Here is a 12,783-nt window from a genome sequence, read left to right as displayed (position 1 = left end):
GTCCATGACTCTCTCTCGCCCTGTCACAGTACACCCTTCCCCCCCCCATAACCTCAAGTCCGTTCTCTAGGAGGTCTGCGTCTTTATTCCTTCTTTACCCCTAGGTTCTTCATGACATTTTTTTTCTTAAATTCCATATATATGTGTGAGCATACGGTATTTGTCTTTTTCTTTCTGACTTACTTCACTCTGTATGACAGACTCTAGGTCTATCCACCTCATTACAAATAGCTCAATTTCGTTTCTTTTTATGGCTGAGTAATATTCCATTGTATATATGTGCCACATCTTCTTTATCCATTAATCCGATGACGGTTTTATTTCTTTTATTCCCCTAATTATTCTGGATAGAGGCTTATCACTTGTACTGATATTCTTAAAGATCAGATTTGATCTCTTTAATTTCCTCTATTTCTTTCTTTCTTTTTTTGTTTTGTGGTATGCGGGCCTCTCACTGTTGTGGCCTCTCCCGTTGTGGAGCACAGGCTCTGGATGCACAGGCCCAGCGGTCATGGCTCACGGGCCTAGCTGCTCCGTGGCATGTGGGATCTTCCCAGACCGGGGCACGAACCCACGTCCCCTGCATCAGCAGGCGGACTCTCAACCACTGCACCACCAGGGAAGCCCTATTTCTTTTTTTTGTTGTCTACCTCAGTGACTGCTACACTTCCCCTTATTTCCATTCTTCTGCTATTTTGGTTTTAATTGTATCTGCATTCTTTTTTCTAAATATTGAAATTTAAATGATTGATTTAATTCTGATTTTTAAATATAGGCATTTTGTGCTATAAATTGGTTTCTAAGGACTGCTTTAGGTGCATCCTACAAATTTTGATAAGTTGTACTTCACTTTTCATTCAGTTCAAATTAATTTCTAAATTTCTTTTTTTATTTCTTTCACCAATATGTTATTGAAGAGTATGTTATATCGTTTGCAAATATTTTGGGAATTTTACAGATACATTCCTGTTATTTATATCTAATTTAATTTCATTGTCCTTCAGGAAAATCCTTTAGGTGATGTTAATTCTTTCATTGGTAAGATGTATTTATGGCCCAGAATATTGTCTATCATGGTAAATTTTCATGTACATATGAAAACAATGTGTGTTCTTTTTTTTGTTAGGGATAGTGCCCTTAAAATGGAGAACAGTATGGAGGTTCCTTTAAAAACTGAAAATAGAGCTACCATATGATCCAGCAATCCCACTCCTAGGCATATACCCAGAGAAAGCCATAATTCACAAAGATACATGCCCCCCAGTGTTCATTGCAACATTATTCACAATAGCCAGGACATGGAAGCAACCTAAATGTCCATCAACAGAGGAATAGATAAAGAAGATGTGGTACATATATACAATGGAATATTACTCAGCCATAAAAAAGAATGAAATAATGCCATTTGCAGCAACATGGATGGACCTAGAGATTGCCATACTGAGTGAAGTAAGTCAGACACAGAAAGACAAATATATGATATCGCTTATATATGGAATCTGAAAAAAAAGTCTACAAATGAACTTATCTACAAAACCAAAATAGAGTTACAAATATAAAAATAAACTTACGGTTACCAGGGAGTAATGAAGGGAGGGATAAATTGGAAGATTGGGATTGACACACACACACTACTATATATAAAATAGATAACTAATCAGGACCCACTGTATAGCACAGGGAACTGTATTCAATACTCTGTAATAGTCTATATGGGAAAAGAATCTTAAAAAGAGTGGATATATTTATTTGTATAACAGATTCACTTTGCTGTACACTTGAAACTAACACAACACTCTAAATCAATTACACCTCAATAAAAGTTTTTTAATGTTAATTAGATTAATTTGAGTGATAGCATTTTCAAGCATTCTATACACTTACTGATGTTTTTAGTCAACTTGTTCAACTGTGGAGAGAAAAGACAAATCTCTGACCCTAATTGTGGATTTTCCTTTCTTTCATATATTTCTAAATTCCATTTTTAGGTGTATAAACATTAAGAATTTTTTTTTCTTTTTTTTTTGTGGTACGCGGGCCTCTCACCGCTGTGGCCTCTCCCGCCGCGGAGCACAGGCTCCGGACGTGCAGGCTCAGCGGCCATGGCTCACGGGCCCAGCCACTCCACGGCATGCGGGATCCTCCCAGACCGGGGCACGAGCCCGCGTCCCCTGCACCGGCAGGCAGACTCTCAACCACTGCGCCACCAGGGAAGCCCAACATTTAGAATTTTTATGCCCTCTTGATGAATTGGCCTCCATAGGCAATCATAAATATAAACAATCCTCTTATAAATGATCCTCTTTATCCCTGACAATATATTTTATTCTGAAATCTGCTTTATCTGATATTAATATATACATTACAGCCTTGTTTGGATTATTAGTAGCATGATATATCTTTTCCCATACTTTTACTTTTAACCTATAGGTACAATGGGATTCATGTACACTGCATATAGCAGGATCTTTTTAAAATCCAATTTGTCATGCCCCACATCGTATGTTATTAGGGAAATGCAAATTTAAAAACTGAGATACCACTACACTCCTATTAGAATGGCCAAAATCCAGAACACTGGCAATACCAAATGCCTGCAAAGATGTGTATCAACAGGAACTCTCCTTCATATCTGGTGGGAATTCAAAATTATACAACCACATTGGAAGACAGTTTGACAGTTTCTCATAAAATTAAACCTATTCTGACCATGTAGTCCAGCAATTGTGCTCCTTGGTATTTACCCAAATGAGCTGAAAGTTTATGTCCACAGAAAAACCTGCATACACATGTTTATAGCACTTTTATTCACAATGCTGTAACTTCGGAAGAAACCAAGATGTACTTCAGTAGGTGAATGGATGAACAAACTGTGACACATCCAGATAATGGAATATTATTCATCACTAAAAAGAAATGAACTATCAAGCCCTGAAAAGACATTCAAGAACCTTAAGTGCATATTACCCAGTGAAAGAGACCAATCTGAAAAGTGTATATATTGTATGATTGCAACTATATGACATTCTGGAAAAGGCAAACCTATAGGGACAGTTAAAAAATCAGTGGTTGCTAGCAGTTAGGAGAGCAGTTAGGAGCAGTTAGTTATGTGGAGCACAGAGGATTTGGGAGGCAATGAAATTATTCTGTATGATACTGTAGTGGTGGCTACATGTTGTCCAAACCCATGGAATGTACAACAGCAAAAATGAGTCCTAATGTAAACTATACACTTTGGGTGATAATGATATGGCAATGTAGGTTCATTGATTGTAAGAAACACACCTCTCTGGTGCAGGATGTTGACAGTGGGGGAGGCTCTGTCTCTGTGGGGGCAGGAGGTATATGGGATGGCTCTGTAATTTCTGCTCAGTTTTGCTATGAGCCTAAAGCTACACTAAAAAATAAACTCTATTTAAAAGAGAAAGGAGTCCAATTTTAGACAAATAGTATTTAATATGATTACTGATATGGTTGGATTTAAAGCTGTCATGTTAATTTTTTTCTATTTTCTCATCTGTTGTTTTATTTTTTCTCTTTTAAAACATCTTAAGTTAAATGAGCATTTCATGATTCCATTTATCTCCCATATAGGCTTACTAGTCATAATTCTTTGGATACATACGTTAGTGTTTATAGTTCATGCTTCTTTAACGTATCACAATGTACCTTCAAGTAATATTGTACCACTTCACATGTAGATTTAGAATCTTACATACACTTATATTCCCCCATCCTTGTGCTATTATTTTCCAAGAAGCTAATTCCACATAAGTTATAACTCCACAATGCATTATGAATTTTTGCTTTACATAATTAATAATAAAATATTCTTAAATGTGAAAATTAATAGTTTATATCTACTTTCATATCTACCATTTCCATTATTGTTGACTCATTTACGTAGACCATATTTCCATTTACAGTCATTTTTCTTGTGCCTGAAGGACATCCTGTAACATTTCTTGTAGGGTAAATCTACTGATGATTAATTTTTTCAGCTTCAGTATGCATGAAAACCTTTTATTTCAACTTCATTTTTAAAAAGATATTTATTGAGTATACAATTCTGATTGGACAATTATTGTTTCACTATTTTAAAAATGGTATGCCACTTCCTTCTGACTTGCACTGTTCCTTATGAGAAGTGTCCTCTAATTCTTATCATTGGTCCTCTTAATGATTCTATATTTTCTGGTTTTATACTTGTTTAGGAATAGAAGTAAAACCCTGGGGAAGCAGATTGGAAAAATATCATGAATGCACACCATGCATTAACTGTGCATAGCAACTTGGATACATATTAAAGCATAAGAGTCACTAAAAAAAAAATTAAAAACCAGGATGGATACTTATACTTGCAGCCACGATGAATTAACAAGAATCCGAAGTGCTCTGCCACCAAAATATCTATAAACCAAAAAAGTTACAAAGCTTTACGTCGTGGCTCCACGAGCCACACAGGACATTGATCCCCAAGATAAGGGAAATTAAAAAGGTGATCCCCAGGATTGCCCAATTCCCCCCAACTTCTTGCCTGGATAGAGTTTACAGGCTGCGGCACAGGGAGATTGAACACAAACAGAGGTGAATAAGTGAAGGAGACAGAGCTGAGAATTCCAAGAGGCCAGTGTGACTAGAATATTCTGGGGGTAATGGAGGGGAGAGAGCTGCACACTGAGGTAGCCCTGGAGAGCTGCAGAGGTTTCCCATCTGGGTGCAGTGTATGAGAAAAGGGCAGTGGTGGTAGCTGACTTCCATTTTCTGGAGTGAGTAGTTGTGTGGATCGTGGTGCCATTTACTGAGATTGTGAAGATGGGAGTTTTAAAAACAAGAGAGATGGGGGACGTGAGTGTGTGGGGGTGGTGGATATAGCAATACCACAGTGAGACAGACTCACTGTGAGGAGCCCTTGAAACATCCAAGTGGAGATGTCAAGTAGACGAATGAATATATGGATTTGGATCTCAAAGCTGAAGTTCGAACTGGGGTTGTAGATTTGGGAGTTGTAAGCATATTAGCATATATAGTTATAAAGCATCTAGCATATAGAGGGGCTGGTATAAAAATGAATACAATAGAAGTTCTCATCATAAAAGATTGTAACTATGTGTGATGATGGATGTTAACTGGACTTATTGTGGTGATCATTTCACAGTATATACAAATAATGAATCATGATGTTGTACACCCGAAACTAATATAATGTTATATGTCAATTATATCTCAATAAAGAAAAAGAAAAAATAAGAATAAAAAATAAAATAAAGCGAATATAAAAGTCCACTATGGATTTTGTAAAAAAAGCACAGTTTCAAAATGAGATGGGAACATAGCATTTTCTATTAGCATATAGCGGTTTGTCAAGGCTTTCGCTTCTAAGGTCTGGTCACGTCCCACAGAAACGTGTTGCACAGGAAGGGCTGAGAGACACAAGCAGCTGACAGGGAAGGTTGCTATGCAACAGCTGAGGAAAGCCATCCAGACAGGCAGAATTGATGTTGGTCACTGGAGAGTAAAAGCTCTGGTCCTAGCAATAGCTTCCATTCAGACACAGGGGTGGACAGCCTGGAGAGGCTGATATAAAAACGAATATAAAAGTCCACTATGTTTTTTTGTAAAAAAAAAAATAGAAGTGCAATTTGAGGTGGGAACATAGCATTTTCTCCAGTCATTCTGGAAGCGCAGCAGCATGTGTGTCCTTAGGCAGGACCCCAGTAAGTTCTCCTTTTGCTTCACATTTTGCATATTGAGAAACCGGGCTCAGAGATGTCCAGTGACCCAAGCGGGCTTTCACACAGCTAGCGACAGACTGGTCCAACACTCCGTCCCTGGAATTCGGAAGTCCAGCCCAGCTTCTATCCACAAGATCACAGCTGCCCCAGGCCCCAGCCATGGAAGGAACCAGGCGAAACATTTACTCTGAATCAGGGCTTGCCATGGCTCAGACACACAAGTGCCTGATTGTCCTGGCCGCTCCAGTGGGCACCAGGAAGGCCTCAGGCAGCGTGTTTGTGCCACTCACAGCGAAGAGGCCTGACAGTCGGAGCAGGGAGTGGACCCCAAGGAGCAATTCTCACACCTGGATGGACCCACATAGAGCAGGCAAGGGGTGGGCCTGGGGCTCCTACCTGTTCCCCCTGGAATGCAGAGCGTGAGCTTAGGTCTCAGAGAACAGAAACCTGGCTTGTTGGGACAGATGTTGACAGGGTAGGAGAGGTGGGGTGGATCTGCTGCTCAAACTGAAGAAGGGAGGGTGCCTCAGTCCCCGGGGCCAGTGCCAGTGGAACATGGATTTTTGGAGTCAGCGAGACCCCGGCCCAAATTCTGCATTTTCAACCTGCTGGCTCTGTGGCCTTGTCTAGGTTGTGCGATGTGTCCGTCTGTGCCTCAGCTTCCTGATCTGTAAAATGGGGATGCTGACATCCACCTCCCAGGGCTGCTGTGAGAGGAAGATAATGCCCAGCACAGCTCAGGCTGTGACACACAAGCTGCATGAAGAGTGGCTGGGGAAGCAGATGTTCCCAGTGTGTCTGGGGGCCCTAGAGGTGGATAGTGGAGGGGAACGCAAAGGGAACTGGTGTCCTCTCGCCATTTCCATTTCTCTTGTTGCAGTTGCAGACTGGGCTAGAGACCTCTGTATTGGTGACCTAGGGGTCACGCTGGGGAAGCAGGGCTCAGTGTATTCCAGACCACACTGGAGGAGCTTAGAGGCAAGGGGGAGGGCAGGGCTGAGAAGCATTGTGCAAAAGTGGGGGGACTGAGGGTATATGATGGATGGGTTGGAACCGCAGTACAGGGTGTGAGTGCCCGCGCCTGCGGTCGGGGGCGCGGAGGCGGAGGTGGGGAACGGTGAGGGGAATCTGGCGGGAAGGAGAAAACGCCCCCCTACCCCGCCCACCCACTGGCGGAATCGCATGCGCACAGGGGACCTGGTGGGAAAGGCTTTTGTTGGGAAAGCGGGCCGGCTGGAGGGGTCCGCGCATGCGCAGGCTGCCCAGCCGCGCGGCGGGGAGGGGGGGCGTTGCGCGGAGAAAAGGGGCGGGGTGGTCGGAGCTGCTGTGCTGGCAGCGGTAGGCGAGGGCGCGGCTGCGGGGTTCCTGGTGCTGAGGACGGACGCCATTGGAGCCCCAGGGAAGGTAAGGATCCAGCCCCAGACAGGACCGGGAGAGAGCGAGTGGAACGAGGGTACGCTGTGCCCTCCCCATCCCCAATCCCCCGCCCCCGGATCTGAACAAAGCCCAAGCACGCAGAACCTGAACCCCCTTAGACCCGCGGTCTAGATAGGAGCCTCCCCCCTCCACCGCCATCAGACGCAGGCTCCCCGATCCGAGCCCTACTTACACCGGAGCCCACCATCCGAACCCCTTTAACAGACCCGTGTGCTCCGTGCTGAGCTTCCTTAGAGCGGAGGCCCCACCTCCACCCCAAACACTCTGAGATCAATCCAGTGGAACTGAACGTTTTGCCCCCTTCCTGGAGTTGCAGTCCTGGCCTCTGAGACCTCCAGCGCTCCAGTTCGAGCCTCACCTAGCCCGAAGACCCCCACCCCATACACCTTGAGCGCTCCTGTATGAGCCCAACCTAGACCTGAATCAGCTGAATCCCCCCACCGGCACTTAGAGGGTCCCTGGGATTCATTTTCCCAGAGCTTCCAGCGGTCCCCGTTTGTCTCAGCCCTCTCATGTCATTCTCCTCCCCACCGTCCTGGCCCCCTGCTCCAGGCATTAAATTCAGGCGCTTTATTTCTCCCTCTCTCAACGCATCTCCTATGGGACTCTTTGGACCCAGGCCCACCAGTGCACCCCTTGTTCAAATCCGGCCGCTGGGCCGGGGAGCCTGCCTGTCCTAAACTCCCCTTTCAGTGTAGGGACTCCTCCGACCTCCTCTATCCTTCTCTTAGGGCTCTGTCTCTGAGGGAATCTACCCCAGCAGCCTTCACTCCCCCACCCACCCCGACCTTATACTGCCTGGTAACCTGATGATTGCAGCTCCCCACTTCCTGAGAGATCCGGCCTCCTGCTGGGTCCTGCCCCCCTCCCCCTGAAGAGGCCTCCCCGTCCCTCTCAGGCTGAGCTCTCTTCTCCTTGGGACCCCCAGCATGGCTGAGGGAAGCTACCACAAAGAATCTGAAGGGTACAACGTTGAAGACATGGACGAGGGTAGTGATGAAGTCGGGGAGGAAGACATGGTTGAAGGCAACGACTATGAAGAATTTGGTGCTTTTGGAGGCTACGGAGCCCTCACCAGCTTTGACATCCGTATCCTCAGAGCCTTTGGGAGCTTGGGTCCAGGCTTTCGCATCTTAGCGGTGAGGCCCCTTGTCGGCCACCTGCTAGCCCTGGGCCTTCCCTCCTGCGACGTCAGGGAGGATGGGAGGAGGGGGTGGGTGAAGGCTGGAGTTGAATGGGGAAGGACTGCCCAGCTTCACCAAACCTTCCCTCTCCTGCTGGGAGAAGGGGGATTTGGGAGGGTCTGGGGGCTGGTCGGGGGCTGGCCAGCACAGGGCGAGTGTGTACAGCTGTCTGCCTTGCCCTCCCCTCCCTGGTCTTGCAGAATGAGCCCTGGGAACTTGAAAACCCTATGCTGGCCAGGACTCTGCTGGAGGCATTTCGGATGGATCCAGAAACACTTGCCAACGAGCCGGCTGCCCGTGCTGCCAACGTAGCCCGGGCCGCCTCCTCTAACCAAGCTGCTCGGGCCGCTGCTGCTGCTGCCCGTGCCACCTACCATCAGGTGGTCGCTAACCACTCAGTGGCCACAGACCAGGGCTCAGGAGGCGATACCCAGCCCATGACATCCGCTGCCGAGGCTCAGGCAGCCACCCTTGAGACAAGCCTTGCTTCTCCGCACAGCTCCCAGATGCTAGTCAAGAGCGAGATGGCCACCCCCGGGGCTCCAGCAAGGTCCACGCAGCCCCAGACATCCTCCCGGGCCCAGGAGGCTGCTGCCGAGGGCCCTAGTACGGCCTGTGCTTTCTCCCAGGCCCCACGTGCCAGTGAGATGGATGCCACCCGGCCCAAAACAGCCTTCCTGGGTCAGAACGATGTCTTTGATTTCACCCAGCCGGCAGGTGTCAGTGGCATGGCCTTCCCACGCCCCAAGAGACCTGCCCCGGCCCAAGAGGCTGCCACAGAGGGCCCCAGTGCTGCCTCCGGGGGGCCCCAGGCAGCCTCTGCCGGGGAGGGGGCAGCCACCCGGCCAAAGACGACCAAGTCTGGGAAGGCTCTCGCCAAGACTCGGTGGGTGGAGCCTCAGAATGTTGTGGCAGCAGCTGCTGCCAAGGCCAAGATGGCCACGAGCATCCCTGAGCCTGAGGGTGCAGCTGCCACCTCTCAGCAGAGTGCGGAGCCCTGGGCCAGGATGGGAGGCAAGAGGACAAAGAAGGTGAGACCTCCCTGCTGTCTCCAACCCCCCTTGCTCCCCTGCTTTCTGGGCCCTCTCCTCTCTGCCTCCTCCTCTCCCTCCCCGCATCCCCTCCCTTCCCCTCCCCTCTCCTTCCCTCTCCTTCCCTCCCCTCTTCTCTCAGCTTGTGCATGTTTCTCCAAGACAGGTTAACTAGCATGTTTTTACTCCACGTAGTCCCTACCCTCAGGCCTGGAGGGAGAAGCGGTTGGCTCAGTGCCTGGCACTTAGTAAGCACTCGGCACGTGTCATCCGCTGTTCCTACTACCCTTATCTCCAAGTACCTGCTCTGGTTAAGATGTGTGCCAGGTGCTTTTGCACGGGTAGCCTGGTAGCCCTGAGTCTCTCCTCTGTCTAATGGTACAGTCCAAGCACCTGGATGACGAATATGAGAGCAGCGAGGAGGAGAGAGAGCCTCCTGCGGTCCCACCGACCTGGAGGGCATCGCAGCCCCCACTGACAACTGTGCGGCCTCAGATGGCCCCTCGGCCCCCCATGGCCCTGAGGTCCCAGGTACCCTCAAGGCACGTACTGTGCTTGCCACCCCGCAATGTGACCCTTCTGCAAGAGAGGGTAAGAAGCCTGCCCTTCCCCCATCTCGCTCCTCTCCTCCCTTGCGGGCCTGTTCTTTGAGGTCGCCCACGCCTTGGTCTACCCGTGTGCTCCCTCCTTCTCCAGGCAAATAAGTTGGTGAAATATCTGATGATTAAAGACTACAAGAAGATCCCCATCAAGCGCTCAGGTGGGCAACCTGTGCCCCCTCCCTGAGCTCTGCCCTTCCCCCCTCCCACAACCCTGCCCTGTGGGCCTCCCATCAGATGCCCACACACACACATCAGGCCTGGCTGATGGCTCCATTTGCACGGTGTGGGGTCCTGAGTGTGCTCCCTTCAGCAGGGCTGACAGAAAAGCTGCAGCTCTGTGGCCCCTGCTCAGCCTCGGTGCTTTGCCCACCCCTCCCCTCCTGCAGACATGCTGAAGGATGTCATCCGAGAATACGATGAACATTTCCCTGAGATCATTGAACGAGCAACGTACACTCTGGAAAAGGTGGGTGCGGGGCCGGGGGCAGCTCTGTGGAGCAGGGGCCGCAGGGAACCCTTGCCCCCTGCATCCCCTCGAGGCCCAAGGGCAGGACTATGTGCTCTGGAAGGAAGCCCTCCCTGGCCTCTCCACCTGGGAGCTTCCTCTGCCTGCCTCCTTCCCTCCTTCTTGCCCTTCGTGCTCTCTGAGTGTCTGTGGTCTCCTGAGGTGGATCCCATTGTCTCAGCCAGTGTCAGTGCTCCCACAGGGTACTTCCTCTGCGGCCTCTCTTCTTCCTCCTCCCCCAGGGCTTGGGGCTCCCCGCCAAGGAAAAGCTCTAACGGGGAATTGAGTGACTGCCTGCAGGACACCCAACATGGATGTTTGATCTCACATTCTGTTTTCTCCCCCATGTAGAAGTTTGGGATCCACCTGAAGGAAATCGACAAGGAAGAACACCTCTACATTCTTGTCTGCACACGGGATTCGTCAGCCCGCCTCCTGGGAAAGTGAGAGAGCACAGGAGGGTGGTGGCCTTCCTTGGTGGTGCCTCCCCGCTCCTCTCAGAGAAACGGGAAAGTGGGGTTGGGGGGCCTAGCACGGCTCCCACCCAGAGTTAGCGGTGCTGAGCAGTTAAGGGCTGGCAGGGGCAGTAGCCTGGGCCGAGGATTTGCTGCTCTCCGGGTTTCGCCCCTGCCCACCCTTCCCCACCCCCACCTTCCTAGGAAAGCAAGCTCCTTGGTTGCCTCTCCCTGCTAAGGTCCTGGCCAGGGCTTGGCAGAGTGGGCCTCGGGAGGGGGACGGGGGTGTGGGGGTGCTCTCCAGTGGAGTTGTGCTCCCGACGCAATGCACAAAGGGCAGGGAAGGTCTGGATGTGCCTCTGGACACAGGGTTGCCAACCGTTTGCTCCCTGCCTAACCCCATCCTCGGCAGAGCCCTGGGAGGAGGTGTTAGCATCCCCATTTGATGGATGAAGGGGCTCAGTCTCAGGCCGAGGAATGAATTGTCTGGACCAGGTAGCACAAGCCATACAGAGTAGGAGGAGCTGCCCTGTAGCCCAGCAATCTGGGAGAGGCTAGTTGAGTGAGCCGGCTGTGGTCCCCCCGGGAAAATGGCTGCTGGACAGGATCCCTCTTTCTACACCTTCAGGACCAAGGACACTCCCAGACTGAGTCTCCTCTTGGTGATTCTGGGCGTCATCTTCATGAACGGCAACCGTGCCAGCGAGGGTGAGTGGCTGGACCTGCAGCTGGGGGGTTGCCCGCCGTCTCACCTCCGTGTGCTAAACTCTTGTACCTCATCTCCCCTCGCAGCTGTCCTCTGGGAGGCACTACGCAAGATGGGACTGCGCCCCGGGTATGATTGGGGTCTCTCGGCTCCCACTCCTCAGTGTGTCTGTCCTTGGGCACAAGAGGCCCCGGGATTGCAGTGGCCTAGTGGTCTCTGCGGGGCGTGGCGTCCTGGACTAGGTAGAGCGCAAAGGGTCCCACCAGGGTGCGTGGGGAAACGGTCCTGAGCACTGAGCACCCCCTCTGCTCCGTGTGCCTTCTCTGTTCCCAGATGAGAACTAAGAGAAACCATCGGACCTGGGGGCTCCGTCAAACCCCTCCCTGGGGCGTCGCTGACAAGTGGCCGTCTGGCCTCTGCTGCCGGCCCAGGCATCCATGGGGACACCCCACAGGCTGGGAAGCTCTCAGTCCTGCTGGGAGTGCTCCCGCCCACCCCGGGCACTGCCACTGTCTCTAGTCATGCATTCCTTTCCTTGCACTCAGGGTGAGGCACCCATTCCTGGGCGATCTGAGGAAACTCATTACAGAGGACTTTGTGAAGCAGAAGTGAGTATCGACTGAGTTCACTTTGCCTCCCACTCAGGCCTTCCTCGTGTGCTGCTCTGGCTGAGGAAGCCATTCCCCAGCCCATGTCTTAACACCAGAGGGATGGGTGTCTGGTGTGAGTGTGGGGTGGGGGGGAATGTGAGTGTTGGGGGGAGGGCAATTCCAGGGAGGCTTGGGGAAAGGGAGCACATGCTGACTGCGAGCACCAGGTGGGGTGGTACAGCCCCCATCTCGTTCAGCACCTGCCCTCTAGGCAGTGTCCCCGGCTTTACATCTCAGGAGCCTGGGGCTCAGAGAGTGGAAGCCTGACATGGCTCCGGCTGGGATAAGGCCCATTTGGGCCTGGAGTCCAGCCCCGTTGACCTTCTAGCCCAGGCCCACCCCATCCTCGGTGCTTGGAGATCTTGTATGCCCTCACACAGGCCCGTATGCATGTTCACCACCCCCCCCCCCGCCCCCTGCGCCACACACACACACACACACACACACACACACACACACACACACACACACACACACA

General features: G+C 50.3%; 1 protein-coding gene across 2 annotated transcripts; it reads left to right on the top strand.

Moving 5' to 3' along the window:
- The first annotated feature begins 6,982 nt into the window (after positions 1-6,982).
- On the top strand, positions 6,983-12,284 carry LOC113616849 (melanoma-associated antigen D4). 2 transcript variants are annotated; one of them, XM_027100232.1, is made up of 10 exons: positions 6,983-7,139; positions 8,101-8,311; positions 8,557-9,387; positions 9,772-9,978; positions 10,084-10,147; positions 10,376-10,455; positions 10,846-10,937; positions 11,578-11,657; positions 11,742-11,784; positions 12,201-12,284. In XM_027100232.1, the coding sequence occupies exons 2-10, from the start codon at positions 8,102-8,104 to the stop codon at positions 12,265-12,267; spliced, it is 1,674 nt and encodes a 557-aa protein (XP_026956033.1). In that variant the 5' UTR covers positions 6,983-7,139; position 8,101; the 3' UTR covers positions 12,268-12,284. The 2 variants fall into 2 exon arrangements, with proteins under 2 accessions (XP_026956033.1, XP_026956032.1); XM_027100231.1 differs by having other exon boundaries at positions 8,071-8,311.
- Positions 12,285-12,783: the final 499 nt, after the last annotated feature.

This window comes from Aethalodelphis obliquidens, unplaced genomic scaffold (assembly GCF_003676395.1).
Source record: "Aethalodelphis obliquidens isolate GAN/ISIS:26980383/991018 unplaced genomic scaffold, ASM367639v1 scaffold645, whole genome shotgun sequence".
In the NCBI taxonomy this organism is placed as follows: Eukaryota; Metazoa; Chordata; class Mammalia; order Artiodactyla; family Delphinidae; genus Aethalodelphis; species Aethalodelphis obliquidens.
Note: the sequence above shows the minus strand (reverse complement) of the source record. Positions and strands in the feature narration are given on the sequence as shown.

Bases quoted from the DNA above. Each gene is read 5' to 3' on its own strand.
- LOC113616849 (XM_027100232.1), top strand. From the start codon at position 8,102: ATGGCTGAGGGAAGCTACCACAAAGAATCTGAAGGGTACAACGTTGAA. The intron at 8,312-8,556 runs GTGAGGCCCCTT...CTGGTCTTGCAG, and splicing joins CAGGCTTTCGCATCTTAGCG to AATGAGCCCTGGGAACTTGA. The intron at 11,785-12,200 runs GTATGATTGGGG...CCTTGCACTCAG, and splicing joins AAGATGGGACTGCGCCCCGG to GGTGAGGCACCCATTCCTGG.